We start from the raw sequence: 27,200 nt of genomic DNA on the forward strand, positions 1-27,200 counted from the left end.
ACTGTAAAATCTGAAAATATAGGCTGCCCTGGTATAAAAGGCGCAGACTGTATTTTGAAGTTTCCCAAAGGGAAGAACTATGTAAACCGTCTTCTTTCGTGACTATTTCCAATACCTGCAGCAAAGTCCGCCACATGTAATTAATATGCAGCTGTGTCTCTGTTTTTGGTGTTGGACTTTGCACATCTACTTGTTATAATATAGTAGGTGAGTTCTCAGTCTGCGGTGATTGTCACAAACAGAGCCACAGCCCTTGAGTCACTCTGCCTCTGAGCACTCCACAATTATAATTTACTTAGCGGTATACTCTAACAAAAGAGAAGAGCGGTTAAAAGTTGTCCCAAATCAATTTGAAATCACATACTATAGTGCGGGGCAGTCATGGCTGCACACACTCATTGGTACATAAGCTGCAGGCAACTTTTACATGAAAAAGGTGTGGCAAGTGCCACTTGCACACCTGATTTGACTGTAATTCCCATGTAAATTCTGACAGCCTACGTTTCTTTCTTTTAGTAAAACTGTTTGATAATTAGGAGGTTTTGATGGTTCTGGGATTCATAATGACTTTCAAACTTGTGTTTGAAGACACACCCTTTAAAACGGCTTTACTGAGCTATTACACCAGAAAACCTCCTCTACAGTCATACAGTGTCTATGATATTTGATTACAGGTTTAGTTTTAAAGCACAATGGCTGCTCTATTATGACGCCTTTCACCCTCTTACACAGAAAAGGTTACGCATTCTTCTATTGTTCCCTCACTTCTAGTTTAGCATGCCCTCATAAAGGACTTTTTCCTTTTGACCTACAGTAGGAAAAAGATACAATAATCCTGTTGAAACATATCTGTGGCTTTTGTGTTTCACCTGAATGTATCGAGGAAAAAGAGTCAGACCAGGACAAGAAGCAGATAGTCAAGGTGCTTTAAAACTTCCCTCCAAATCAACACAAGAGAGTTTACAGCTAAAGGGGAAGTCCATTCTGTGTCATCAGGGATTAAACATTGTCTAAAATCAATGATTAATGCTGTAGATCTAAAATAAACACATGTTCCTGCTCCTTTTCAACTCAATGTTTCTTTAGTAAAGACTGCCAGGGGAATTTATTTCCTACAGGACTGAATCCAAAGGGCCACTCACAGATCTCCCACAGGCATACTTAACACCCCGATCAGTCCTTTGAGAAACCCCTGCCATAAATGAATGTCGGATCTTTGGACCTTGCATATATCCTGTGGAAGTCAATTACCTCTGGAGTATGTATAAAAAAAAAGATCCGATTTATGGCTATTAGCTCTGATGTGAGTTTAACAGTCAGAGTTAATGTGATCAAATCAAATGCCAAAGCCACAGTGGCTCCTTAATCCCAGGAGCTCAGCGTGTCGGGTTGGTTTGGACCTGGGCTGTATTTCTGAATCCCTCTGCCAAACATGCGCAGTTGCACACAGCGGCATTTTATTATCCTGAAAACCGCAACACAGAAATGCACACACAAATATGTCATAACCCTGAATTCTCCAGGTCTAGTTTGGCAGTTTTACGTTTCTGAGGAATGGCTGCACTAAACAATCCCAGCTCCTTGTTCAGAGGAACAGAGGGACAGAGAAAGGAAATGAATTGTCAACAAAAGATGGAGCAAATAAGCGGCAAAGATTTTAAGAAGTGTCAGGTTGGGTTGTCACAACATCAGAATCTAAAGAGCACAGTTACTGTAGTCAAATTTGAATGATGCTGATGCATCTTTGATACCACAACAACAGCAAAGAAAAATAGATACCCAAAATTGTGGAATAACTCGATTCTAATGAAACAGTGCAAATGTTTTTGTGCAATCTAGACATTGCTTAAGAGTTTCCCTGCAGCTTTTGATGATTCATCCTCTTCCTGTGCATCTGTCCTAAGAAACAGATAGTGTCGCTAAGTTTGTGCAAGTATTGAAATATCAACAATTTGACAACTTTGGTGCCTAGAGCAGTTTTTCTTAACTGGTGGGTCAGGACCCATATGTGGGTCACAGAGCTGCTTCCAGTAGGACGTGAATGTGTGCCTGTGGAAAAAGGAGTAAGGGGCAAAAAGGCTATGACACATACATACATTTGATTTGATAATGTAGTCCTTTTCACGAGATTTAAACTTATCGTATTTTTGTAATACCAGAGATGGTTTTCCTAAGATAATGAAGAAATTCCTTGAGGAAATTACCAACATTTCCATACCGTTTTGGGAAAATGGAGTAAAAAATTGTATACCTGCCATCCTGCAACTATGAACTTTTCACACATGTTCCTGTCTTTTGTTGAATCATGTGCAACATTTTCATTATGTAAATTTGTGTGGATGAGTTTAATTTAAAATTTGTGTTGCCATTTTTTAAAAGACATAGTGATGGGTCCAGATTTCTGAGCAGTTGAGAACCACTGGCCAAGAGAACGTTGATTGTATAGTGTTAGTTCAGGCAGGCCACAGAGTTGACGCTGCCATATAATTGAGATCAGCTGATCTAACGAAAGTCCTCGTTAGCTGATGGCAAGCTGATGCTATTGGCTAATCATAGTCATGCTGCCATATCTAAAGCCTGTCTACACTTTGCTACTCTCACTGCAAGCTGCTTTTTACAACCCTCCTCTACCCCAGCTCCTCATTTATTCTACCTCTGACTTTATTAGTGTCATTCTGTTCTAATTTAAACATTAGTTCTGCTCTACTTTTTTGCTGCTTCTCTCCCTGCCCCAGGCTTTCCTTGTAGGCACACGAAAGGCAAGAACATTAACATTTTGTGTGCCTGTTTGATGCTTTTTTATGTATACTTGTGGAAGAGCAGGAATAGTCATATGAATAACAATGAGTGCAAATTTATAAGTGCTAATAAAGAAAAATTGTAACCACACATCATTTGTGTTTCTTGACAAAATGGTCCTGACTGAACTGAAGTTCTTATATAGTTGTTAGAAATTACATATGGTTGTACAAATTCCTGCAGCACACTAAGACTTGGCTCAAGGTACACCAGCGTGCCTTGCCACACCGTCTGAGAACCAATGTATTACGCAATCTAAGGCTGATCAGCCTGTGATTCACATCATATCATCATGACTGAAGATAAACATGACTGACTCACTGTGTCCGTGTCTGCTAACATGTGTCTGTGGCTGTCTGTTTTATGTACTGCTATCATGTTTCATTTTGTTAAAGTGATCTTAACCTTGATGGAAATGTCTGATTAAACAAAACCCAAAAACCTCAAACTTTTAAGGTATATAACAGTATACCAACATCAATACTAGTTGGACTTAGTTTAGCAAAAATTATCAGTGTTTTTAAGTTTTTAAGAGGGAATACTGGATCAGTTATTTTTACATTACATGCAGATTAGCTGAAACAAGAACTGGATTTGCTGTTGCTTGATTCTGCCAAAAATCAGTCAGTGTGAGGCTTATTTTAGGGCCCATTAACTTTACAACAACCCTGCTACACCGAGGTACTGGATGGCTGGAAAAGAACATTCCATTAAAAATTATATTGACTAAAGTATGGCATAATCGCTGGTAATAACAAAGGTTTAGATTTGATATAATACAGAAGAAATGACATCATACCACAGCAAAAAAAAAAAAGAATAAAAGTTCTCAACACGCAATATTCATGTTTTAAATCACAGAAAAAGGGCACCCATTTGGGCTAGTTGGTGGAGCAAGCACCCATGAAGTCTCTGGTCTTTGACACACTCACCGCAGGATCAATTTCTAGTACTGGTGCTGTTTGGTCCATGTCTTCCCCCAATCTCTCGCCCCATAATTCCAATTTCTCTTCAGCTTTGTTACTAAACAGGATCAAAAAGTCCCAAAAATCTTTGATCACAGAAACATTTCAGACAAACTCCTGCAGAGAGTCAATGTTTATTTACATTTTTGATGGATTTATTCCTACCCAATGCAACTTTCTTACGCAATAGGCATAGTTGTTTAGGCTTATTTTTATTAGCATTTTCATTATTAGTGGGGGCTTTTGGCCTTGGTTGGAAAGAACAGATGAAGAAAAACAGGACACATGAGGAGAAAGTGGGAGAAGATATGCACGACACAGGCCTACACTGGGATTTGAACCTGCGACTAGTCAGTCAAGAACAGCATATGAAGGCATTTGCTGGACCCATTAAGCTAAACTGGCACCCATTTTGATATTACTGATCATTAAAATAACTGAAAATGTATAACATTAAAACACAGGGTTTTCAAACAACTAGGGCTGCACAGTTTCAGTCATAATGATTATAAAGATCTAAATGGGATCTTTGTTATAAATCCCAATTTCTCAATCTGAATGACTTTTTCTATTGTTTATTGTCTATTTTCAAAAATACACATCCTGTTGCTCATCTGCTGCCAGGGCTGGACTGGGAGAAAATCATGACCAGGGTTATTTGACCCACATCAGCCTCCAACAACTGGCAAGACCAAGACCCAACATGATCTACAGTGCCCATATTAAAGTAGACATATGTATGAAGTAGAGGTAAACTAGATGTAGAAATTATGCTAGTGTTAATTTTTGCAAGTATCTAAAATCTAGTTCAAGTCTTTGGATTAAAATCTTATGCAGTTTTAGTCAAATCTGAGTCATCTTGAAAGTTTTGTCAAGATTTAGATGACAGACCTTCAATTGTTTTAGTTTCAGTCCTTAAGAATCCTGAAATTTTAATCATTACCCATAGTAAGATGTTTTTCTTTAAACTAATTTCTTTAACCATATTGTGAAACTAATATAAGTGCATAATGCACATGCATTACTGATGCCACAGTTACATTTAAATATAAAGAATGAAATACTGCAGTTTTGATTTTGTCGACTATTACTATGACAAAAAATGTTTTATGACAGCCTTTTGTTCCACGACAAAAAAACAGCAAAGGACTAACAAAAATAGGTCTGTGATGACTAAAACTGACAAAAACTAAGTTTAATTTTCATCAAGATGACTAAAACTAGACTAAAATGGGATATAGTTTATGTCTGACATTCAAAATCTGTGATATTTGTCCACTGTGGGTAAATCTGTCAAAATACAATGCATCTGCATCTCTTCTGCCTCTCAGCTGTAGAAAGCAGGGACCCTAGGTTTAGAAGAGTGCACAGAACACACTACCATGATTTATTATGAGATTAAGGCAAGAAAATAAATGCTTGGACTAAAAGTAAAGACTGAAATGTGAGGACTTTTATGGACTAAAACTAGTCTAAAAATGTTTTGTAGTTTTCGTCAACTAAAACTAGACTAAAACTAAAAAGGGTTGAAATGATTAAAATGTGACTAAGACTAAAATGCATTTCATTTAAAGACTAAAACTAAGACTAAAATTAAAAATAGCTGCTAGAATTAACACTGAAATACTGATATAACTTGAATGCTCCCTCACCTTATCTCCACTCATGTTTTGACAGATTGTTTGCGCTGTGACAAAATAAGATGGGTTTTGAGTATCCAATAGTCCAGCAATAACATTTAAGTTTTGTTTCAGTTTCCTTGGCAGAACCTAAACTTGCTTCTCATTGGTTTCTTATTATCAAGGTTCTACTTTTAACTAGTTTTACTCTCATCTTCCTCAAGGAAAAATAGTAGTCCATGAGTGTTTTTAGCGATACTTGACAATGACAAATTAACACACCGATACCACTGTTTCACATAATTTGACTTTGTCTGATCACTTTTTCATCCTGTGAAAAATCTATTTGATTAAGCAGTTATGTATACCAGATGTTACCATAAAATTGACTGTACACAACTGAGAAACACTTGTAACTAATATCTGTTCGTATCGCATCTTTTGCCAATGGGTAATGTTTGCTAACAGGGCCGATAGCGATGTCAAACCAAAGCATCCGTGCAAATCTAGTAAGACTTGAATGTCAAAAAAAGGGTTGGTGTCTATCCTCATCTAATAATGAGTTCTATTAAATTGCATGTGGGCATTTGAGCGGCCCTTTCCATTTTTTCTTAACATACATCGGTACTTCATGGTAGAATAATCTAATTTCTGTCTTACTGTATGAAAAGTAAATTAAATAAAGTCTCAAGAGCTGCAAGAAGCATCTGTTTAGCAGACTGTTCCCTGCTCCATATTAGGAGTCTTTATTTATTCATTCCAGCCTCCTAAGGAAACACATTGTGTTTGAATGAGAACAGAACTTAACCTTGGATCAACCTTTAGTCAACAGAATATAAATAATCATCAATATGTCTATGCACACAGGAGTTGACACAATGTTGACAGATTCAGGAATAACTAATTTTACCTGTGCTGATTCCCAACATATTCAGTTTTATTTAGGGCCCTGTACCTCGGTTAAGATGTAACAAAACATCAGTTAAATTTAGATAAAATTACTATGCGTCAACCTGCAATCACAGCCTTGTTTCTGAGCAAACATATGCCTTAAACATATTACCATACACCTGTTTTCTTCTCTCCTTTTCACCCTACAAGCCCCACTCATTTTTCGTATGCCTTGTATAATAATAGCTTGCTGAAAGGAATCCGTTGTGTGGCGTGTTCGCATGTTTACCTGCATAGGTGATGATGGGTAGATGTCGTCACCGGTGGAGTCCACCAGGTCCTCCTCGTCCAGCGTAGCTCTCTTATATGTTGACATCTGAAAAGTTAAATGCAGAAAAGACTCTCTCAGTGCTTCCATGTTCCTTCTCTCCACTCCCACTCATGTGTGAGAGAGGGTCGTTTATTTTTCTCTGTGTGAGTGTGACGTCTATTCGTCAGCAGTCTGAGCGGCTTCAGGGTAGGGTTTCCCTCTAAAATCCATCAGCAGGTATCTGGTTTGTCTAGTTTGGTGAACCGAGTTGACTCTCATAAAGTGTGTCATTCCTCTTCTGTCTGAGTCACTTTTGTGCTACCTTCAGTCCCAACAACACCTCCAACAGCCCCCATAGTGTCTGATAACCCTCAGGGCTAATGCCTCAACACCAACCAAAACCTCGTCCAGGAAAGTCCTTTTCTGATCTCCTTGTTGGTCCCCTCTCAGTTTTGTAGCTCTTCCTGGGCAAACTTTTTTCAGGACTTCCTCCTCAGCCCGGCTATGCAAACACGGAACGAGAGAAAAAGACGGAACTAGTGAAAAACAGGAAGAAGTACTGACTTGACTTACAAGACTGAGGCTGGGTGTGTGGATGTAGAGTGCATTCCCAAATGTGGTTTCACTTAGAGCTGGGGAGGGAACCTCACGGCTGTAGTTCACACCCAGTGTCTTTTCTAATAGGACATGAGGCTCTGGGGGGAGGGGCCCTAACAATATGTCCTCCTCCTCTTCCTCCCACCACATGTTTGCAGTCGCTGCCCTGGGTAACTGTTACCTGATAGTCAGTTTATCTCCGGTTAAACTCAGTACCTAGAGGAGCACCAACAAATAATACAAACACTGCATCTTAAATGGTTAATTAATGGGGCTGAACGATTTACGGACATAATCTAATTGAAATTTTTCCCTAGTATTGCTCATCTTATGTATTTTTAATCAAACAAGCAGTAAATCAGACTATATAAGTGTTACTCAACCAAAGACCCAAATTGTTCAAAAAATACCTTTGCATTTGCATTTGAAAAAGCGGTGAAAGAAATGAGTTAAAGGGGCACTAAAAATAAGTTAAAGCTGCAAAAATGTGGCAAAAACTGGGTGAAAAGGACGAAAAAGCAGAGAAAAATTGGAAAAAATGGGGGAGAAGTGACAAAAAATACATTACAGGTGGCAAAAATAGTCAAAAGGTGGCAAAAATGTGTCAAAAGTGACTCAAATGGGCAAAAAGCATCAAAGAGCAGAAAAAATGGGCAAAAAAATGGGGAAAAAGTGTCATTTCATGACAAAAGGCAGCTTAAATTTGTGAAAAGTAGCAAAAAATAGCAATAAAAAGGGAGGGGGGGTTTCAATTTGCAAAAACCAAGATAAAAGAGGCAAAATCTAGATGAAAAGGGGGAAAAATAGGGAGAAAAGGTGGCAAAAAAGGGTGGAAAGTGGAAAACGAAGGCAAAAAATGAGTGAAAAGGGACTAATTGGCAAAAAGCAGCAATAATATGGGAAAATGGGCAAAAAGCAGCAAAGATTGGCATAAATGGAGAAAACATGGCATTTAATGGCAAAAGGCAGCTTAAATGGGCAAAAATGACAAAAAGAGGGAAAAACTGCAAACTGCAAAAAGCAGGATTAAAAAGCCAAAACAAGTGAAAAGGGGCTAAGTCGGGATAAAAACGCCAAAAATGGAAAAATGGCAAATAATGGCAATGAAAATATGCAGACAAAAAATAAATGTTGAGAATTAAGTTTGACAATACCAACTGTGTAAGTGTGTGAAACTAACTGATTAATGTGACAATGTGCAATGGATAATTTCTGAGGTCAAAGTTTCTCTCCTTTAAGGTTTTCCATGGGAATAACATTTGAAACTAGAAAAGCTCTCAGAGAGCGCAGACCTCCGCCAATAGCTCTATCTCCCAATAGTGAAGAATCCTTTAAAACATTCCTGGATCCAGACGGTGATCCTGATCACTCCCAAAATCAAATCAGTTCTTCCTTATGCCATTTCTGACGTTTCCTGAAAATTTCATCAAAATCTGTGCATAACTTTTTTAGTTATGTTGCTAACAAACTAACTAACAAACCCTGTTGATCACATAACCTCTTTGGCGGAGGTGAGTAAAACATAAAAGAGCCACAAATCATCACAAGTGAGCAAGAGTTGAGTATCACTGTTCTACATCATGACCAACACGATAATGGGTGGATTACACATAGCCTGTTACATCCTGTAGGCCAGGCCTGTATGCTAGGATGAAATTAGATGATGCATAAATCAATATAAATGACATTTATTTATCTACTTCAATCACAGTAGTAAAGTAGCTGATTAACTTACAGCCTTGTAAGGAATTATGATGAAAAACAAATCTCTCCTAAACAAGTGTGGTGTTAACATCAATGTGAAAGTAACAAGTCACACAAACTGAAGTGCAGATTGCAGAAGCAATAAAAACAAATCTGTGGCTTTACCACTCTGTATTTTAAAAATTCAGACTAAGTCATAGTAACTCACATGATATGCAAACATGTGAACTGCACTTTTTAAACAACGGGAACTTTACTAAACTGTCTTTTTAAATGAATATATGAACAAATAAAATATCTAAAAAGTAACCTTTTACTCTGCAAATAGCACATCCATCATTAAACACTTGGTTGTGTTTGTATTTTAGCTTCCCGCTATTCTGCATGTTTTAAGTACTGGCTGAAAAATTCTTTTCTCTCCATTGTTGATTTTATGGCTTCTTGTTGTCCTCAAACTGTTTGTCAGATGCATCATAACAAGACTGTGTTCAGGAATGCTGATGTAAACAATTTAGGTTGGACAACATGATTTATGAGACTGACAAAGATGCTGACATTTTCTCACATTACTAATATGCCAGCACAGAGAGCAAATTTCTGAACTGCAACAAAAAATTAACCAATTTTGAATGGATTTTGATTATTTGAACAGGAAAAAAACTTTTAACTTTAAAAATAATACTTTCTCATATTTTTCTACATCATCTGGTTCAGAGTGCATGATTTGGCAATAACATGCATTTGTGATTATACTGGAAAATATTGTGATTACGATAGAATACATAAATGGTATCAGGAGTCTACTTGCTTGATGATCAAGGAAAATGCAGAGAATAATGATAGTTTTCAAGTCCATATAGCATCCTTTTAACCAGACTTACTTGTGGCTGTTTTAGAAAACCTAGTCCTTGAAAATAGATAGAAAGAGCTTTTAATGCAGAGACTAGCATGAGCCACAATCTAATTATACATTGATGTTTTTATGCTCTTAATGCAGTAGGAATATTGTTAGGAATGTGGGTGAAGAGCTGGCCATACAATTAAAAGTCAGCAGCACTGTCATTTCAGGCCAACAATCCTGGTCAAATGCTCTGCCCAAACTGTGATGCAGCCTATCACCACTAGTAGCCACTGCAGCTCCAGTTATTGGATACTACTACAGTGATGTAAACACTCAAAGCATCTCACAGAAAAGGAGTTTGGCAGTATTTTGATCTAGAAAATGCAGATAGACTGTTTTCATGATGGTGTGATCATGCCTCATGAATGCAGGCAGCCCGGGTTCGAGTCCAGCCTGTGGCTTCTTCCTGCATGTTTCTCCCCCATTCTCTGTCTCCTTATTCCAAATTGATCCACTGTTGTCCTCTCTAAATAGAGGCATAAAAAGCCCCAAAATAAATACATAAAGAAATATAAGCAGATTGTATCAGGCCATACTTGTACATAACCACTCAACCAAAGTGTGTGTTGAGTAACTCCTTTAAACACGGACATCTGGACATTAACCTGCAAGGAGGACTGAAGTCCAGCAGTCGTAGCTAGGGATGCAACAATTGTCAATATGATAATGAACAGACCTGTCCACGGTGCAGTCTGCAAACAGGCCAAAATAAAAATGTAAGGTGAACCAAACAAAAAATCTGATCCAAGCAAAACATCAGAATTGTGCATTAAGGCCTGCATTGTGAAGTTAGACTGACTTTAGACTAGTTGACAAAATGCATTTAAAATTTGTGTTTAACCAGATTCAGTTAGCCAGGAGGATCCCAAATTATAGCCCTGAAGATTTGATTAAAATAATGGATGAATTTTGCTGAAAAAACAAAATCTGGACTTAATTCTAGCACAAAAAGGTCTTAAAACTGAAACATGATGCTCTCTGTAGGAGTTTTACATAGAATTTTCTTACCCTCCAGCAGCAGCCCTCTTTAGACAACAGTGATTAACCTCAGCCGTCAGTCAGCCAGACTGAAACACAAATCACTCCAAAGCCGTTGCCTAACTTGGTGCACTTCACTGCATATGTAACTCTGAAGAGAAAGAATCCTAACAATATTTTCGCCAAGAGAAATATGATGAAAATGTCAGATGTGTAGCCAAGCAGCCAAATAATGCCTCTGTTGTTGTATCACTCAAATCTCAGCCTCTCTCCTTCATGCTCTGGCTTGCATCTCCTCATGTAAACATCCACTGAGTACAAGGCAAACAAGAGACTTGGGATAAATGTTTACTTGACAAAGAGGGATTAGGTTTCATTATAAACTTAACTGGGATGCAATCCAGTTGCAGACCCGTGTTTTATTTTAATTTCCCCATGTTTCACGTAAACATGCCACCAAGGAGAAAACCATGTCCCACCACAAGCATTCCAGGGAATTCCAGGGGAACTAGGGGCACAGATTCTCGTTAAATCTTGTTTTCTAACAGGCAAAAAGCTGCAAAATCAACCCCAGAAACACAGGGAGGAGCGGTCATATCAAACAACCAAATCAGCAAACAAAATCATTGAAATAATCTTGCTGTGTTTAGGTTTTAAACTCTGTCAAACCCAGCAACGATGAACAGACAAGTCCCATTATAGGCTTATGAAAAGGGCTAAACACCAAGGACAAAAGTGATGAAAAATGCAACAAGACACACAGAAAAGAGGAGGGGGAGAGAAGGTAAAAGGCCCAGATTGTTTTTAGGGCACTTCAATTACATAAATTGCATCAGATGACCTACAGCTGAAGGCAAAATGACCTGACAGGGATATTGATGTGACTTTTCCAGTATCTGCACACAGACACATGTACTGTATTTAGTCCATATCGAACCTACATGTCATGAAAGGATTATATCTGTTCCATTTAACAGAACAGGGAAAGATTAATGAATGAATCAACTGAATGTTAGCACACAAATGCCAAATACCTTCTTCAGTTTAAACAAAAAGACAGGTGAGAGAAATTGTAGCTTTACAAACAAAGAGCCCAGAATAGACCCAGTTTAATCATGTTTGTTTGAGGCTCGATATAGCATGCATTTTACCTTTGCATGTTTGAACTCCTGAGATTTGTTTAAACAATCAAACATCATATTTGTAGCAACTTCAGGTGTTATGAAGGGTTATATAAAAGGTAAATGCATTTAATTTAGAATAAAACGCTACATAAGTCATTAAATAATTATATGACTCAGAAAAACACTTTCTTGAGTTGATATTTTTCCCATCCCTGCAGTATGTTGTCTATCATTAGTGGAAAATTACCTGGATCATTTTCATGGAATTTAATTAAATGAGGATAAAATTTCTGTACTTAGCATTTTTAAAATATCAGTAAAGAGCCAAATGAGCAAAACAGATTTAGCCACCACGTTTTTTGATCAAATACAGACGTGCTTCTTCTGTCCCAAGCTCCAAGTGTTATTTTAAGATTTGCATGCATTTACACAGGACAGTCGACTGCGTGGGAAACCTGATAAAGAGAGAATGGGGAATAGTATGCTGGAAAGGAGCCAAAAGCTGTATTTGATCCAGGAAGCCTACTTGAATGACTACAACCTCTGTACACAGGGCACAACATAAATACCTGACCATCTGCACTAGGGCTAAAAAAAATCCCTCGAGGCAAATTATCTGCATCGAGGCTTTGCTTTAATCAGTCATGTAGCCATATATGCCATGGTGTAAGCTTGGACGTCACGCTGTGTTGCATGGCGTGCTGTCTTTTGCATGTATGGTTATTTGTGTGGTATGTATTTATTTTGACTGTTATTATAACGTAACATGCAGTCAAGAATATGTGCTGTAGGGGAACGCAGATGGCCTAGCAGTCTAAGGCGTGACCCATGTACAAGGGCAGCCCAGGTTTGAATCCAGCTTGTGGATCCCTTGCTGTATGTCTCTCTCCACTCTTGTCTGATTTCTGAATCTATCCACTGTCCTCCTCTATCAAATAAAGGCACTAAAAAGCCCAAAAATAACCTAAAAAAAAAAAAGAAAGAATATGCTCTGCGCTGCCTAGCCTGGCCTATGCCTATAGCTCCCATTTGAAAAAAAAACAAAAAACAAAAAAAAAGCCAAACTGCTGCCCAAGGAAGAGCTGCTTGAGAGCCAAACAACCAGCCAAATGAGCTGGATCTCCTAAAAGAGACAGATGTCCCATCACAATGAGGGAGGCTGGAGGTTTGTGAGATGGACAACAGCTGAGCAACATCAGAGTTTGCTGTGCTAAACTATGGCAAAACTGTACAGAACGAAACCATACCATTTAGAGGGAACAGATCATACACAAGAGTGGCGTGACACCACTTCTCCAGGATGTAGACGGGGCTTTTTTGTAGTATTTTCTATGCAGAAATCACTACTTGCCCTCCCTAGGAGAGTTCTCCAATGCTGCATGACGTCATCTGCAAAGAACCTGTACCATGACATAGCAGGACGACAGAGTAGCTTGCCAATAAAATCAGTGAAGAAGAGTGCAAAACGTAAACAAGGAGCAATGAAAGATCTGTATTCTTTCCACTTGGCATGTGGCTGTTGATCACAAGAAGAAGACAAGCTTTGTTTGAGAGAAGGCTGCAGGCCAGGAAAACAAAGTTTGTGAAATAATACTTGGGAGCTCAAAACCTCGTGTTAGCGAGACAAAAACAACGATTCAGGAAAGAAGGCTTATATCTTGTGTCAGGTTTTACAGTGTTTTGTCACATGCACTTGTACTGGCGTACCAAAGGTATCGTGGAGGGGCTCCAATGTCAATTTAATTTACAAAACACATGGTTAATAAACTCTTATCTGTGACTAAACTGTTGAAGAGAATTCAAAAGAACCTAAAACACTGAGTTTGGGGGAAAATAGTGAAACTGAAGTTATTTGATTACTATACAGTCTGAGTCTGAACTAAATTTTTAAAGTAAACAAAAACACTATTATTATATTTTTACACTAAGTGGCCAATCTGTCACACTTGATTCTCTTGAATCTGGTGTGTGGTCTCCTGAATCTCAATTCAAAGCAACAAAGTCATCTCTGCTGGCACATGCAGTGTTGTTGTGACACAGAGACATTCCTCAGCACACATTCAATTTGTTTTTCAACACTTTACTGGCATGGCATCTGTACAGATGTGGTTGAACACGCTGTCTCATTGACTGACCCTTGTTCAGTTGAATTCATGCTTCATAATAAAACTGCCTTCCCTTTCCTGTTAATGATATTTGGTGACTAGCATCATCCGTTTCTGCCTTTAAAGTTTTGTTCCTGACACAGTGAGTCATGATTTCCGCCTCTGTTTCCTAAGTCTCTTAATAAAGGAACAATTAACTACAAATAAAAATTTAAAAGTAAAGTCATAAGCAGCCACCAAGTTTCTGTAGAATTGAAGGCAGAGGAACATCTGTAGAATCTCTAAGCTACAGCAGAGTTCCTGTTGATGTCCTTAATTTCTTATAGTCACGCTTTAGGTGGCCATTGGGAGCCATTTAAATGTACAAAGTGATGCATAATAATAGTGTGTAGTCAAGGTCAGCTGTGGACACTTAGCAGCAAATTTCCCTTTGTGTCCCAGAGTGCATGAAGATGTCTTTCCAAGGCAGAGCAGACAGTATGAGGGGTCAGAATCCCACGGTTCCTGGAAACCGACTCGAGGCCACGGCCCTTGAGCGAGGCTGTAAAACCACAAACATGCGTCAGTAATTCGTCACTGATCCTGCAAACCAGACGATTATTTGTAGCACGGGGGGCATTCCTCCAAGAATAACTAGAGTGTGTTTGTGTTTGGGACTTGATGCTGCATTGGTTCAAACGTGACTGGTGTTTAAACAGTTAAAAAATAAGAGCAGGACGTACAAAAAGTCGAGGAATTGTATAGCAGAATGAAGCTGACAGGCATAAATTGAGGGAAGTAGTCCACAGGTGATTTATAGACATGTTTGACGTAGGCTGGCAGTTAACACTTTCTGCATCTGAAGGAAGGCAGCTCAGTAAACCATCATGTCAAACCAGCAAGATGCGAAGTCTAGGTGTGGTTTCAGACCACAGAAGAACAGTAATTAAAGACTACACACCAGAAGCAATTTAAGTGACAATCCAAGCCTCAACTTCTGTGTGAAAAGTTACCACTGCTCTGCGATTTCCGTCACGCTTCTGTTTAAATCTAACTTCCGCTTCTCAGTTTGAGCAGATAACGTGCTCTGAGACACAGAGATAACCCACAGAAAGCTGCTTCAACAGGTCCAAACTTCCTCTTCAAAGCAATCAAGTTGTTGTGACTCACAAATGAGAACACTGAGGTTGGGAAAGCATTCCTGAAATGCCACAATGTCAAACTCAAACATGACCACACTTATTATGACAACAAGATTAAGCAAGTACAGCCTTTGTAGACCAAACATTATCTCACCTGAAGGTTTACATATATTGCAGTAGTATAACCTATATGACACAAGCTGCTGTGTGGTATCAGTATCACCTTTAACTTACTTTTGGAGAATGTGTGGTTGAATAACATCTGTTTAATTCACTTTTTTCTCTCAGAACTTGAAGGTGGTTGAGCCTTCAGCCTGCAGATGAAGGCCTTACACTTAGTTGGGAATACATTATTGAAATAGGAACTGGTTGTTCAAAATCTATGGATGAAAATTAAGAGTTGCCCATAACTGAGCTCCATGGTTTAAAAATTTGGGGGATCACACCAGCGTGATCTGAAACCATGACTTAAGCCTGATTTATGCTTCTGCATCGCGTCGACGGCAAAGGTACGCTGGTAATGCAACGCCGTCATTTACCATCAAAACAGGCTTTAGGCCGTGCTCATCCTGCAGTCATTACTGTTCAGTCCTGCTTTGTTGCACAGGTCTTTTTTTTGTTTTGCCTGTTCACACTACTTTTTAAAATGTCCACTGCATCCTTCACTTACTTCAATGGATTCACATATGAAGTTGACCAAATCTGATTTGAAAAGAACAGAAACTAACTTGTGCTGTCATAAAAAAGTCAAATATGAGTAAAAAAACACCCCACACATTTAGGTCACTTTGGCCTACCGTGTTAGTGCAGCCTTAAAGAAAGGAGACAGATTTGAAGGGCTTATTCTGTGCTTAACTATGGAGGCGCACATGTACAAAATGGCACTGATGTCCAATGAGCTCCAGTTAACAAGACAGTGTTTACACTTTTAAACAAGTCAACACAAATGTTACTGCAGTCTGTTCCCACTCTCACATGAGATCCCAACAGGTACCATCAGTTCCCATAAACTTCAAAGTGGTTTGTAGCAGCTCTGACTGAAAGGGGAGGAGAGAGCAAGGCTCACATGCCCCCAAATTCATTTGTTTATACTATATCAGATATATGGATAATACTAAATTGAATTTCTAAAAAAACAAAAATGTTATCTGTTATGCTTTTACTTTGTAATTGGCAGTGTACTGAGGTAAAGGGACTTAACTTCCTGTTTAGAAAAATGCTTTAATTCAGAAAGAAAAAATAAGCTTAGGTTGAATTAGCTTGCTGAAAAAAAAACTTGCCATAGATAGAAAAGTAAATAAAAACAGTTAAAAGGTTTAGTTTAAAGGTGAAGTGTTTGATATCAGAATGTGTAGGTGACTTGTTTACTGAACTGTCTGAGTTTATTAAGATGAAATGAGACATTGAAAAGAGCAGTGGTGTCCATGTTTACCATCACTTTGAAAGCAAGAAGACAATACAGTGAGTAGTACGAGTTGCTTTTCTGCTACAGTAGCATTAATACAATTGTTCCATTGTGACTGTTGTTTTTAAATCAAGTAATATTTTTAAAAATCCATTATATTTAATGCATTATGTTTTTTATCTCACTGTAATTTATCACAATACAAAATTAGAAACCCTGTATTAGGATGCACTACATTTGGTGATTGGTGTATTTGTTTCAACGGATCCCTAGTATTTACCACCACAGCAATTACAAGTCTTCCTGGTATCCATACACATTGCCAGATTCCTGCCATTACACAGCCCTATCAAGCAGCAGATTGGCATGGGGAAATCTGCTGATTTTGCAAACTACCTCAATGAAATTTGCCTGCTCTTCCTTTTAATTTGCTTTTGGCTAAGTTGTTGTTTTGTTTTGCAACCAGAGCAGCTCCCATGACTTAATTTCAAAAAACAAAGACAGAAGCTAAGCAGCACTGGGAGCACAAGAATCTGCATAAAAAACTACACCTTTGACTCATCAACATCTTGTCTTACATTTGAACTAAAATGAATGGTATACTGTGTTACAACAACACAAGAGAATTAACAACACTGCACATCTAGCACTGTTGACTTGTGAATTGTGCTGAATTGCAAAACTGCAGTTCTGTGTCAACCCAACCCTAACAAAGAACAATTCTAAGCCGTTTATACAACTCTGTCTTTTACCATACTGTGCACTACCAGTTTAGAGATCCCTCTTAGAATTTTTTACTGACAGAGTAATGCTACAGTCAAATATCGTCTGTTTCTGAACAGAGGAGTTATTGTGCACTGGGGCTTTACAGCGAGCACGTACACCACTGCAGCTAAACTGTAGGCAAGGTCTTGACCCCATGTTATGTACAGTATGTCCTAGTGCAAATGAACATGGCTGTATGTCCTGGTATCAAATGAACAAACAAACAAATTAGGATCATGACTCAACGCGTAGATGTTCAGAAATACAACCATGAGCCACTTTTGCTCCTGCATTTTATCTTCCATGTTCAGTCCCGTGTTTCTGCCTGAAGGCCACAGATAAGACAGAGTTGTCTCAGGCTTCAGCTCCTGATCCCTGATGTCAGAACTGCATTGGAAACTTCTTTCTTTTCACAGCGCTGAGACATTTCCTTTGGAGAAAACACCCTGATAATGAAGTAAAAAAAAAAAAAGCTTCTTTCCCAGGCAATCAGCTTTCTTTTGCTCCAGAGCGGGATTGTTAAATTAAGCCGAAGGCCGTTTACCAGAATCGTAACACTTTTGGTTTATTTTTAGTCGTGCATGTGCAGAGTTGCAGGCTGCAACTCTGAAATTCTTTAGATTCCTGCTTACCAGCAGCCTCTAAGTCATTCTTCTGTGCACGTTTCAGGTACTCTGACGTATGTGCAATGATCAAATATCAACAGGAAGGGTCTTGTGTCACTGGCATCATGTCTCCATCTACTTCACACAGCCAGTAAACTCTATGAGCAGGTTTACGTGCACAGTACTGTAAAACATGTCCTGATAATGTACATTTACATTACATATTTATATATGATGATAAATAATCAAAACCTCTGCACATTATGGGGTTATAACGTCGCTCTAATGTGATTTAAAAGCTCCTAGTTTGACTTCTTTTTCATTATAAGGTCAGAATAAATGGAAGCTTGTTTACAATGAGATTTTCAGCCAGAGATAACAAGAGATTACCTGTTCCTGCTGTTGTTATGGTGCCCTGCAGCACACTCCCCATCACACCAAGGTAATGAGTAACTGCAGGGTAAACTGAGCTCCCAAAACACACTCACATAAAGCCATGTAACATTATTAAACCAATCAATCAGTCCGGAGTTGGCTTGCACATTTACTGTAGAGAAACGCTCACTGAAGCAACACAAGTAATAAAATAATATGGCGTAGTTTGAATTTGTAGCTCAAGATTTTGGTATTTCAAATGCTTCATGAATCATTATATAGCAGTATTAGTATGTAAGGAAAAAAAAAAGGGAACCACATACATAAGGGAGACTTTACGGGTCAAGCCTGGATTATTTCAAGGCAATGCAATCAATATTTTCTTTTGAGGAAAGTGCTTTAAGTGCACCTAAGTCTTAATTTAACCACCCAAGAGTGCTAGAACTCTCTTGAGGATGTTTGCGTGCTACCGTCCTTTTTCTTTGCCTCTATTATGACAAATATAATGATTCCTCACTATGTGTTTGGGGTGGAGAAAGCATGAGAGTAAACATGAGTTAAACTAAAAGCAGCAGGCTTAATTCCCCCTCTACACCAGCAATTTAAGGTTGGACTATGTTGCTGGTTAAAGGTTTCTTTTCTATAATTGATGCACGCTTTCATTTAGGTGATTAAACTCTCTTCTCATTATAACTCCACTCACAACAGCCCAAGCAAACATTAAGATGCTTAGAGTAAATATTACTCTTATGCCTTTGGTACCATTGCATTAAGCAAAACAAACATACAGCTGGATTGTGGGTTCACATAGTAAGTAATTTTGGCTACAGTGTGGTTTTGGCTGCAGAAGCTACAGGTTTGATTTGTTTGACAAATAATGAAACTTCACTTGAATTTTCAAGTTTGACTCACCGAAAGTGCCCAGAGAACATGAGAAACTCTGATGAGGAAATTTCACTGATGTCACAACTCCTACGAAGTTAATGTGGAAGAATAAAAGGCTGTCAAAGATTTAAGGAATTAAGTAAGTGCTGTGCAGAGGATGAGTGCCAAAAAGCCCATAAACTACATCACACTGTTTACAATGTACAGCACAAGCTTAAGTTTGAGTTTCACCCTTGGTTTATAGGAGATTTAAACACTTTATGACTACTTTAAGGTAATTTAACTCCATGCAGACTCACGTCTACAGCTTACAGTACAACCATGTAGTTATAAAACAAACAGCCCAAACACGTTAGTTTGCTGGGTAAATTTGCCATTGAAAAGAGCAAGTTTTCTGTCAACAACTGCGCACGCACCTGAAATAATCAACCCCAGCGTGGAATCACACGTGTGGTGTTCTGTCATTCCTAAAAACATCATTTTAACGCACTAAATGTGTGGTTGGTTTAATTCGAGTGAGGGTTAGTATCGTTTAAAGCTGCCTTACCGTGCTGTCAGATGGTCCGCCGCCGCTGCTGCCCGTGACTCCGTTGTGCTTTCTGACCCGGGACAGTGAGTGTGCCTCAGCTGAAACGACCAAAGAGACTGCGCTTCACTGTCAAGATAGTTCACATCCCTCTGAAACTTTCTCCGCTATGACGCTACCCCGGAAATCATCTCGCACTCGCGTTCCTTGGGGAAGGAGAGAAAACGAAAAGTTGCAAAGAAGCAGTGCCAAGATCATAAATATAACATTAGAGTCTCTATTCATAACCCTCTGTAGCTTTAAAATGCTTTCAGTGGCGTTGAAAGAATTTAAGGCAAAATATAATCACTTAAAACTTACTTATTGTGATCCAGGATGATTTTTGGTAAAAGATAAACTACCTCTTTGCAAAGCTCACTGAAATTAAAGTTGAGACTTTCGCTCTTTTCAGTGCGCTGTTTCATTTGGCGCAAAGGATCCGATTCGTCTTCTCCCAGTGTATTGATTCAACGTGCGACCAATTTATCTGGTGACGTTCAGCATATTCTTGTTGTCGTAGTTGCAAAAGGTTTTCAAATCACATATCTTTGCCAAAATGTTTTATTTTTATCATTGAATACGCGATCGGCTACGTAGTTAAACATTATTAAACCGAAATAAATGCATTTTCAGGGCACTAGTTTACAACCTCTCCATAACGAAGACACAATAGCTGTATGATCGCTAGCTGAACCGAGCTTCAGCTCATTTGGTGTTATTTTTTATTCATATTATGAAGAAGACGAAAAAATACACTATACCTTTAATGTTAAGATAGCTTACGAAGTTTCGTCTAGTGTAGAAGCTCAATTCAGCAGGCAAAATACTCAGCAAAACGTAAAAACATAATTTCGTGCAAAAGCTGAAACGTTACAGAATCACGCATGCGTACAATGACAGAGCACCATATTTCGACAAGTAACATTATTCGATGATACACTAGCGCCTGCTTGTCACAATTGGCGCACTGAGATTCGTGGTTTTAAATGGATATGGATATTTCCGTTTCCTGCATTAAATGGCTTTTTAATTCGCAGGGAGTTAAAAAATGCAAAATTTACCTCGCCATCCACAGAACTAACCGTTAAAGTGACGCAAAGGCGCTCAAACCCAATGGGTAGCTAATTTTAGCTAGTTAACCATCATCTCTCATCTAGTGGTTCATTTGTGTCACATATCCATGAGATCTATCAGGCTTTCCATACAACTCACAATTCTGTCATTTTACAGCTTTTCAGACAAAATAAAATATACTTAAACCAAACAGTAGACACAAATGCAAAGGAGAGACGTCATTGTGCTGAATAAAACTTAGCTCTTGACCTCCTGTCACATAGTATATGGATGAGTAGATTTCAGAGATTCTCGGCTAAGTTTGATGATTTTCTTGACAGCAAGGTTATTGAATACAGTGTTGGGGCTTTTGAGATTAAACCTAAATGTTACAACAAAGGCTTTGAAAAGGTTGCTCAACTACCCAGAAGCCTACCTGGTTTGGTGGTTGGTCAGAGGGTGTCATCCTTTTATTGCCCAAGGCACACCTAAGATATAGCCAGAGTTCCAAGACAAACAATTTCTTACCCACACAAAATAGCCTTTTAAAGACATGATAAGGTAACTTAACTTTTTGTATCGTTGTAATTATGGAGTAAGGCTGCACAAATTCCCGCTGCAGACCAAGACTCGCCTCAGTTGAGAACCACTGGCCTACATGTTAAAATACAGTCAACTCAAAGGAAAAACATTAATCAAATGAACAGAAATGGCCTTGTAGATGTATATCAAATTTCTTTATCACTTTTATTCCATACCTGTCTTCCTGAGTGTCCAACTGTTTCCAACAGGACAGAGTTGGCTGTAGCAGGTCCTGCAGCGACACCCCAAGGAGGCAACGAGAATAGCAGGATCCTATGTGATACCAAAGCAGTTCAGTGAGGTCTGTGACATCTCATTTAGTTTTACAAAAATCTAAATACGTTTGTCAGTAGAGAAAAGGAAATTTTAAAACAAAAAGATCAAAAGAAATGTAGCTACACAAGCACACTTTACAAGGGAGTGTGGCTATTTTTCACTTTATCTCAGTATTTTAGATACTTTTATGTTGCCTGACAGAGTAATGTTATATTCAAGACCTATAATTGTTTAAAAAATACAAGGAATTTTCATGATGCTTGGCAAGGTGTGTTTTGGTTCTTTAGATGTAAATGACTGTTTTCTTTCTATTGTTGGTTGGACTGTTTGTTTCCTTGCAATGCTTTTTTCTTTATTTGTATGATTTTTTCTAATATATTTTTTTTTCTTTTACATGTATTTCCCTTTAAAGTTCTGTCTTGTTTTATGTTTAGTTTTTAAAAGAAGTTTGGCCATGTTTTGTGAACTTTTCTTGTTGAATTTTGAATGATTTAAAATCTACATGGTGATGGGGTAGCAAACTAGTTTTTCCATAGTAGTGTGGAATATGACCTCTACCATCAAAGCTACTTGTCCCTATAAAAAAAATAAATGAATACATCTATAATACATATTCACTAATAAAAGCCACCTGTTAACAGCAGCATAACATTTCATATTAATGCATGAGTTTAATATTAAGTATTGACCGAGTAGAATTTATAGTTTTTTTTTTCTTAGGAAGTTAGCCTACTAAAATTTATATCATGTGAATGTACTTTATCTCTACTGTCCTTGAAGTAGAAAATCCGTGCTCTTTTGATGTTGAAATTAAAAATGAAGAATATTAAAAAGTGGAAATTATTCTTAACATTACTGAACTTTGAAGCTGTTAGAACAAGACATATCTGTGTTCAGCATAACTATGCAACTCTTGTAATGACATTTTTTTAATGTAAACTGGACACCAATTTTCCACTGCTGTGGACAAGAAAGCTGCTACTATTGTAAGGACAAAAAATTAAAGTAAAATCTTTCTTTTAATGGATTAAACCATCATATTTTCTGACAAGTACACAATATCTTGTCAGCTAGGCTCTATCAGTGGCCCCATAAGTTTCACTTAAGTGTACATTTAAAAAAAAAAATTGGCAATGTTACATGAAAGGTTAATGTCATCCTCACAATGGATGAAGTCTTCAGTCATTTGAACGTAAGGTTTTTATGTTGTCTTGACATTTCTTGTCTGGATGCTTTATGTCCTATGGGTCAGGTCTGGCCCACCAGTGCCAGTCATGTGGTCTGCATGGACCCTCGCCATAATTTCACGCCAAATAAATCTTTTAGAAAGAGTAAAACAACTTGAATGTGGCAGTTTGCCAACTCTATTCTGACCACCTTTCATGCCTTTACCTCATTCACGATTTCCCTTAAAGTTTTTTTTTTCTAGGATGTCTTTAAAACAGGATTTGCACATTTTTAATTGCTACACTATATTATGATCTGCTGCACAAAAGAAGATCAGACACTGAATTTTCCTGTTTTTAAATTGTCATACAATAATCTTGATGTTTGCAAAAATGTCAAATATCTTGGTCATTTTATTACAAAAAACCAAGATGGATGACAATGAAATCTAAAGACAGTGCTGCAAGATTATGCACAAGCAAACATTCCTGCTTAGGTTTAGTTTGTGTTCAGATAATGTGAAGATGTCTTTGTTTAAAGCATATTGTACACTACTGTATACTGCACACTTACAGACAAACTATAAGGAATGAAGTGTGCAGAGGCTAAAGTAGCCTATAACAATGCACTTCGGTTATTATCATAGAGACCAGGATGGTGCAGTGCAAGTCAGATGTTTGTAACTGCAGGAGTTAATACTCAATAAGCTGTATCAACAAATTCTGTGTATAAATGTAACCGATGTCTGGAAACCAAATCATATTGAATGGGATCAAATTAGGGTCATATGTATACTTTGAGCCTGTAAAAAGTTTTTTTTTTTTTTTTTTTCTTTAGCAGTAAAAGCATTTTGTGCACATAGTTAAGGTTTGCATTTATCTGTAAAACAACTCTGCAGTTGTATAAACAAGTTGCATTTTTAGAAAAAAAAAAATAGAAGCTGTAAATTTATTTTGCGCTCACACTTCAGATGTGTACATGTGCAAAAAAGAGGCTGAAAAAAACCCTTTGTGTTAGTGTCTTAAAGTTTCTACCTACATATCTTCACCTTTAATATTGTTCAGAGTCAGTCACAGATGTCCTGTCCTCAAATGTGACCCTAAAAATAGAAACACAAGCTTTGAATTGCAGACCAAAATTTCTAATCTTCATGTGAGACACTGAAGTTATAGTCACGAGACTTGAGTTACCACTATGAATTTTGAGCCTTTCTTTCAGCAAACAAGCCTGTCTCTTTAATGTCAAAGTTAAAACAGATTTCTACAACAGAATGTTAATTAAATAAAAACAGTTCTGGTAAAATAAGTGACAGCACAAATGTTCACCCCCTTCAAGTCAGTATTAAGCGGAAGCATCTTTGGCTGAAATCACAGCACTGAGTCTGTGTGGATAGGCCTAAATCAGGCTGGCACATCTGAACACTGAAATTTTACTCTATTCTTCTCTGCAAAACTGTTCAAGCTCTGTCATGGGGATCAGGCGTGAACAACCCTTTTAGAGTCCAGCCACAAATTCTCTATTGGACTGAGGTCTGGGCTTTAAATCGGCTTCTCCAGAACATTCACCTTGTTGTCTTTAAACTATTTCTCTGTAGTTTTCACTGTATGCTTCAGGTCATTGTTTTACTAGAGAATAAATCTCCCAAGCTGTAGTTCTCTTGCAGACTGAAATAAGACTGTCCTCCAGGATTTTCCCTATATTTTGCATTGATTCTACCCTCTACCTTTACAAGCCTTTCAGGGCTGGCTGTCGAGAAGCATCCCCACAGCATGATGCTGCAACCACTGTAAAGAACCCAGGCAACAATTGTTGTATGCAGAGGCTCTCCCATCTCAGCTGCTGAAGCTTGTAACTCCTTGTAAGTCATATGTGCCTCTCTGACTCCTCTTCTTCTCGCACACTCAGTTTGTGAGGACGGCCTGATCTAGGCAGATTTACACATATTCCTTCCATTTCTTGATGATGGATTTATCGAACTGTGGGGGATGTTCAGTGCTTTGGAAATGTTTTTGTGTCAATCCCCTGACTTAAGCTTTTCACTAACCTTTAATCTGAGATGCTTGGAGTGTTCTTTTTCCTTCCTGGTGTAATGGTAGCCAGGAATACTGATTAATCAATGACTAGACCGTCCAGGCAAAGGCATCTTTATACTACAATAATTTGAGACACATTCACTGCACTCAGGTGATCCTAATTTCACTAGTCAGTCACTTTAAAGGCGGGAATATTTATGCAATCACATATTTTACATTACATATTAACTGTGATTGATTTATAAATCAATAAAGGGTTAAAACATCCAAAGGGGTGAATACTTTTTATTATAGAACCATTATGGAAACACTGCTTCTTTAAAGTATACACTAGTTTTTATAGTTTTTCTATATACTTAATCATGGACCTTTATTGTACCTTTAAAGAAACATATTGTGCTGTCTTTTTTGTATCATGTTGTTTTATCTGGATCTTGAATCTGTCATAAAGTTTAAATTCAACTGAATATACTACCTCTTAGTATTAGAAGCAACAGTTATTGAAGTATTTTGATGTTTTGGCACTTAGCTTGATAATCTTGACTTAATTTGGCCTTAGGATAAAGTAATTGATGAGTCATGGTGTAAGAGTGTAACACTTACATGACCACATACATTCATGTATGATTACTTCACTTCTATTGATGATGGAAGATTTACAAATAGGGATATTGTAATGAAAAAATAGCTCACATGAAGGCAATCTCTTGCCTCAGTTGCCCTGTCATTGAAGGAATACATCGGTCGTCAGACAGGGGGCGCTCTCGGTCCATCTCCTCCGACAGCAGGCATGGCACGGCATCGTTAATTCTAAGGGTTTTTTTTTGTTTCCTCCCCTCGTGGGAGACAGACCGCTATTCTCAGACCCCCAGAGCCGAAGAGTCGAACAAGTGTGGCCTTATAAAAAGACTGAGAAACAGCCACAAGGACGATCATTTCAAGGTGAAGGGTTGAATGAGCTGCTGCCACATTTGGATGTAGATCTGAGTCCTAAAGAAACGCCGCTTTCAGTGAGTACTACGACAGTGCAACTTTTCTCTATTTTGGCAGATTTTAGACCACAGCACGCTGCTTTTGGAGAACTGCCTCTGTATCTCGAAGTCAGGGCTGAAATGTTTGCGGGCAGGTTGTTCATCTGCATCTCCACTTCCAGCATCCACTCTTAGTAACGCTACATGACTTTATCCTTGTTTTAAAAGAAAATCAGTGATAATCCGCCAGAGGTTTGAACGACTCTTGGGTCAACTGTTGCACTGACACTAGATTTATCTCCACCGTTCCGTGCTGAGCTTTAAAAGCACATTTCTAACACTTTTATTACTCAATCATGCATGATTTTTAAATACATGACAGAAATCTGAGAGTCACTGAAGCAGTTGGAGTTTGCAGAACATGATGCAACGATCTCATGGGTTTCCCTGCACCCACTCCCGTTACCTCGCCCCTTTAATGTGTAGGAGATTGTAGTTAAACTGTATTTTTGTAGCTGTTTATAGCAGTCTGGTGGTTTGTGATAACAGGCTTTCTATCTTTAGGGGTTTAAGGAGGTAGGAAAGAGTTGTGGAGCACTTGGCTCTCAGCTGGTCTGTCCTCAGGACTCACCACCACCACATTCTTGATGAGAAAACGCAACCCAAACGTCTGAAAAATTTAAACCATTCCAATTGTTTCAATGAAACATGTCACAGTTTGGACCTTAGATGGGACAAAACATTTGACTGAACAAAAGGCAGGTCATAAAGCACAATGTTTGACATTTCCACAGAAGCCGTGGAAGGACTTGTATGCATGTTTTTTTTTTTAACCAGATGATGTTCTTTATGTTTGTTTTCTAGAGATCTGGAGAAAGTAACACATTATCATGGAAAAAATATCTTTGTTTTCCCAAGATAATTAGATTAATATGTTTGAGATCTTGCGACAACAACCAAAATTCATTGTAGTCTGTATGATTAAGTTGATTGGCTTTCTTTGACCGCATGCAGGCTAAATCACTGCATATCCTTATTTATATTATATTTTATATACTTGCTTCCGTCGTACTTGTGTGTATTTATTCATGTGAAAAGTTCTGGAAGTTTACATTCTTCGCTCTGTGACTCAGTCACAAAATGTACTTTTGCTATCTATACTCAAGGTCTGTCTTGAGATGGGTAAAGGAGTTTCAGGTATGCTGCTCCTGCAGGCTGGAATCTTCTGCAGGAGAATGTATGTCTTGGGGAGCTGGTTTTCTCCTTTGAAGGCATTGGAGGAAGTTGCATCAGGTTGATGATGTTTTGATTGATGACTTTCTGGTCTGTGTCTTTGGATTGGTTGATCTGTGTTTTTCAATGCTTTTTTTGTGTTTAATGTTTCATGTGTGCAACTCTGTTAAT

General features: G+C 38.1%; 2 protein-coding genes across 3 annotated transcripts in view; one reads left to right on the forward strand and one right to left on the reverse strand.

The window, feature by feature from the left end:
- The window catches only part of ece1 (endothelin converting enzyme 1), a 48,396-nt gene extending 28,553 nt beyond the window's left edge, over nucleotides 1-19,843 (reverse strand). Inside the window, exons 1-2 of one of the 2 annotated variants that reach the window (XM_041780838.1) lie at nucleotides 19,697-19,843; nucleotides 6,564-6,650 (exon numbers count right to left, since the gene is read on the reverse strand). In XM_041780838.1, coding sequence (XP_041636772.1) covers nucleotides 6,564-6,650 — 87 coding nt within the window. In that variant the 5' untranslated portion in view covers nucleotides 19,697-19,843. Of the gene's footprint in view, nucleotides 1-6,563; nucleotides 6,651-7,157; nucleotides 7,577-19,696 lie in introns of those variants that run through there. The other variant, XM_041780830.1, reaches the window with a different exon arrangement.
- Nucleotides 19,844-25,683: 5,840 nt separating this feature from the next.
- The window catches only part of alpl (alkaline phosphatase, biomineralization associated), a 41,383-nt gene continuing 39,866 nt past the window's right edge, over nucleotides 25,684-27,200 (forward strand). The window contains exon 1 of the mRNA XM_041783722.1: nucleotides 25,684-25,835. The gene's annotated coding sequence lies outside the window, so the exon portion shown is untranslated. The remainder of the gene's footprint in view (nucleotides 25,836-27,200) is intronic.

The sequence above is a fragment of the Cheilinus undulatus genome, linkage group 3 (assembly GCF_018320785.1).
Source record: "Cheilinus undulatus linkage group 3, ASM1832078v1, whole genome shotgun sequence".
Taxonomy (NCBI): domain Eukaryota; kingdom Metazoa; phylum Chordata; class Actinopteri; order Labriformes; family Labridae; genus Cheilinus; species Cheilinus undulatus.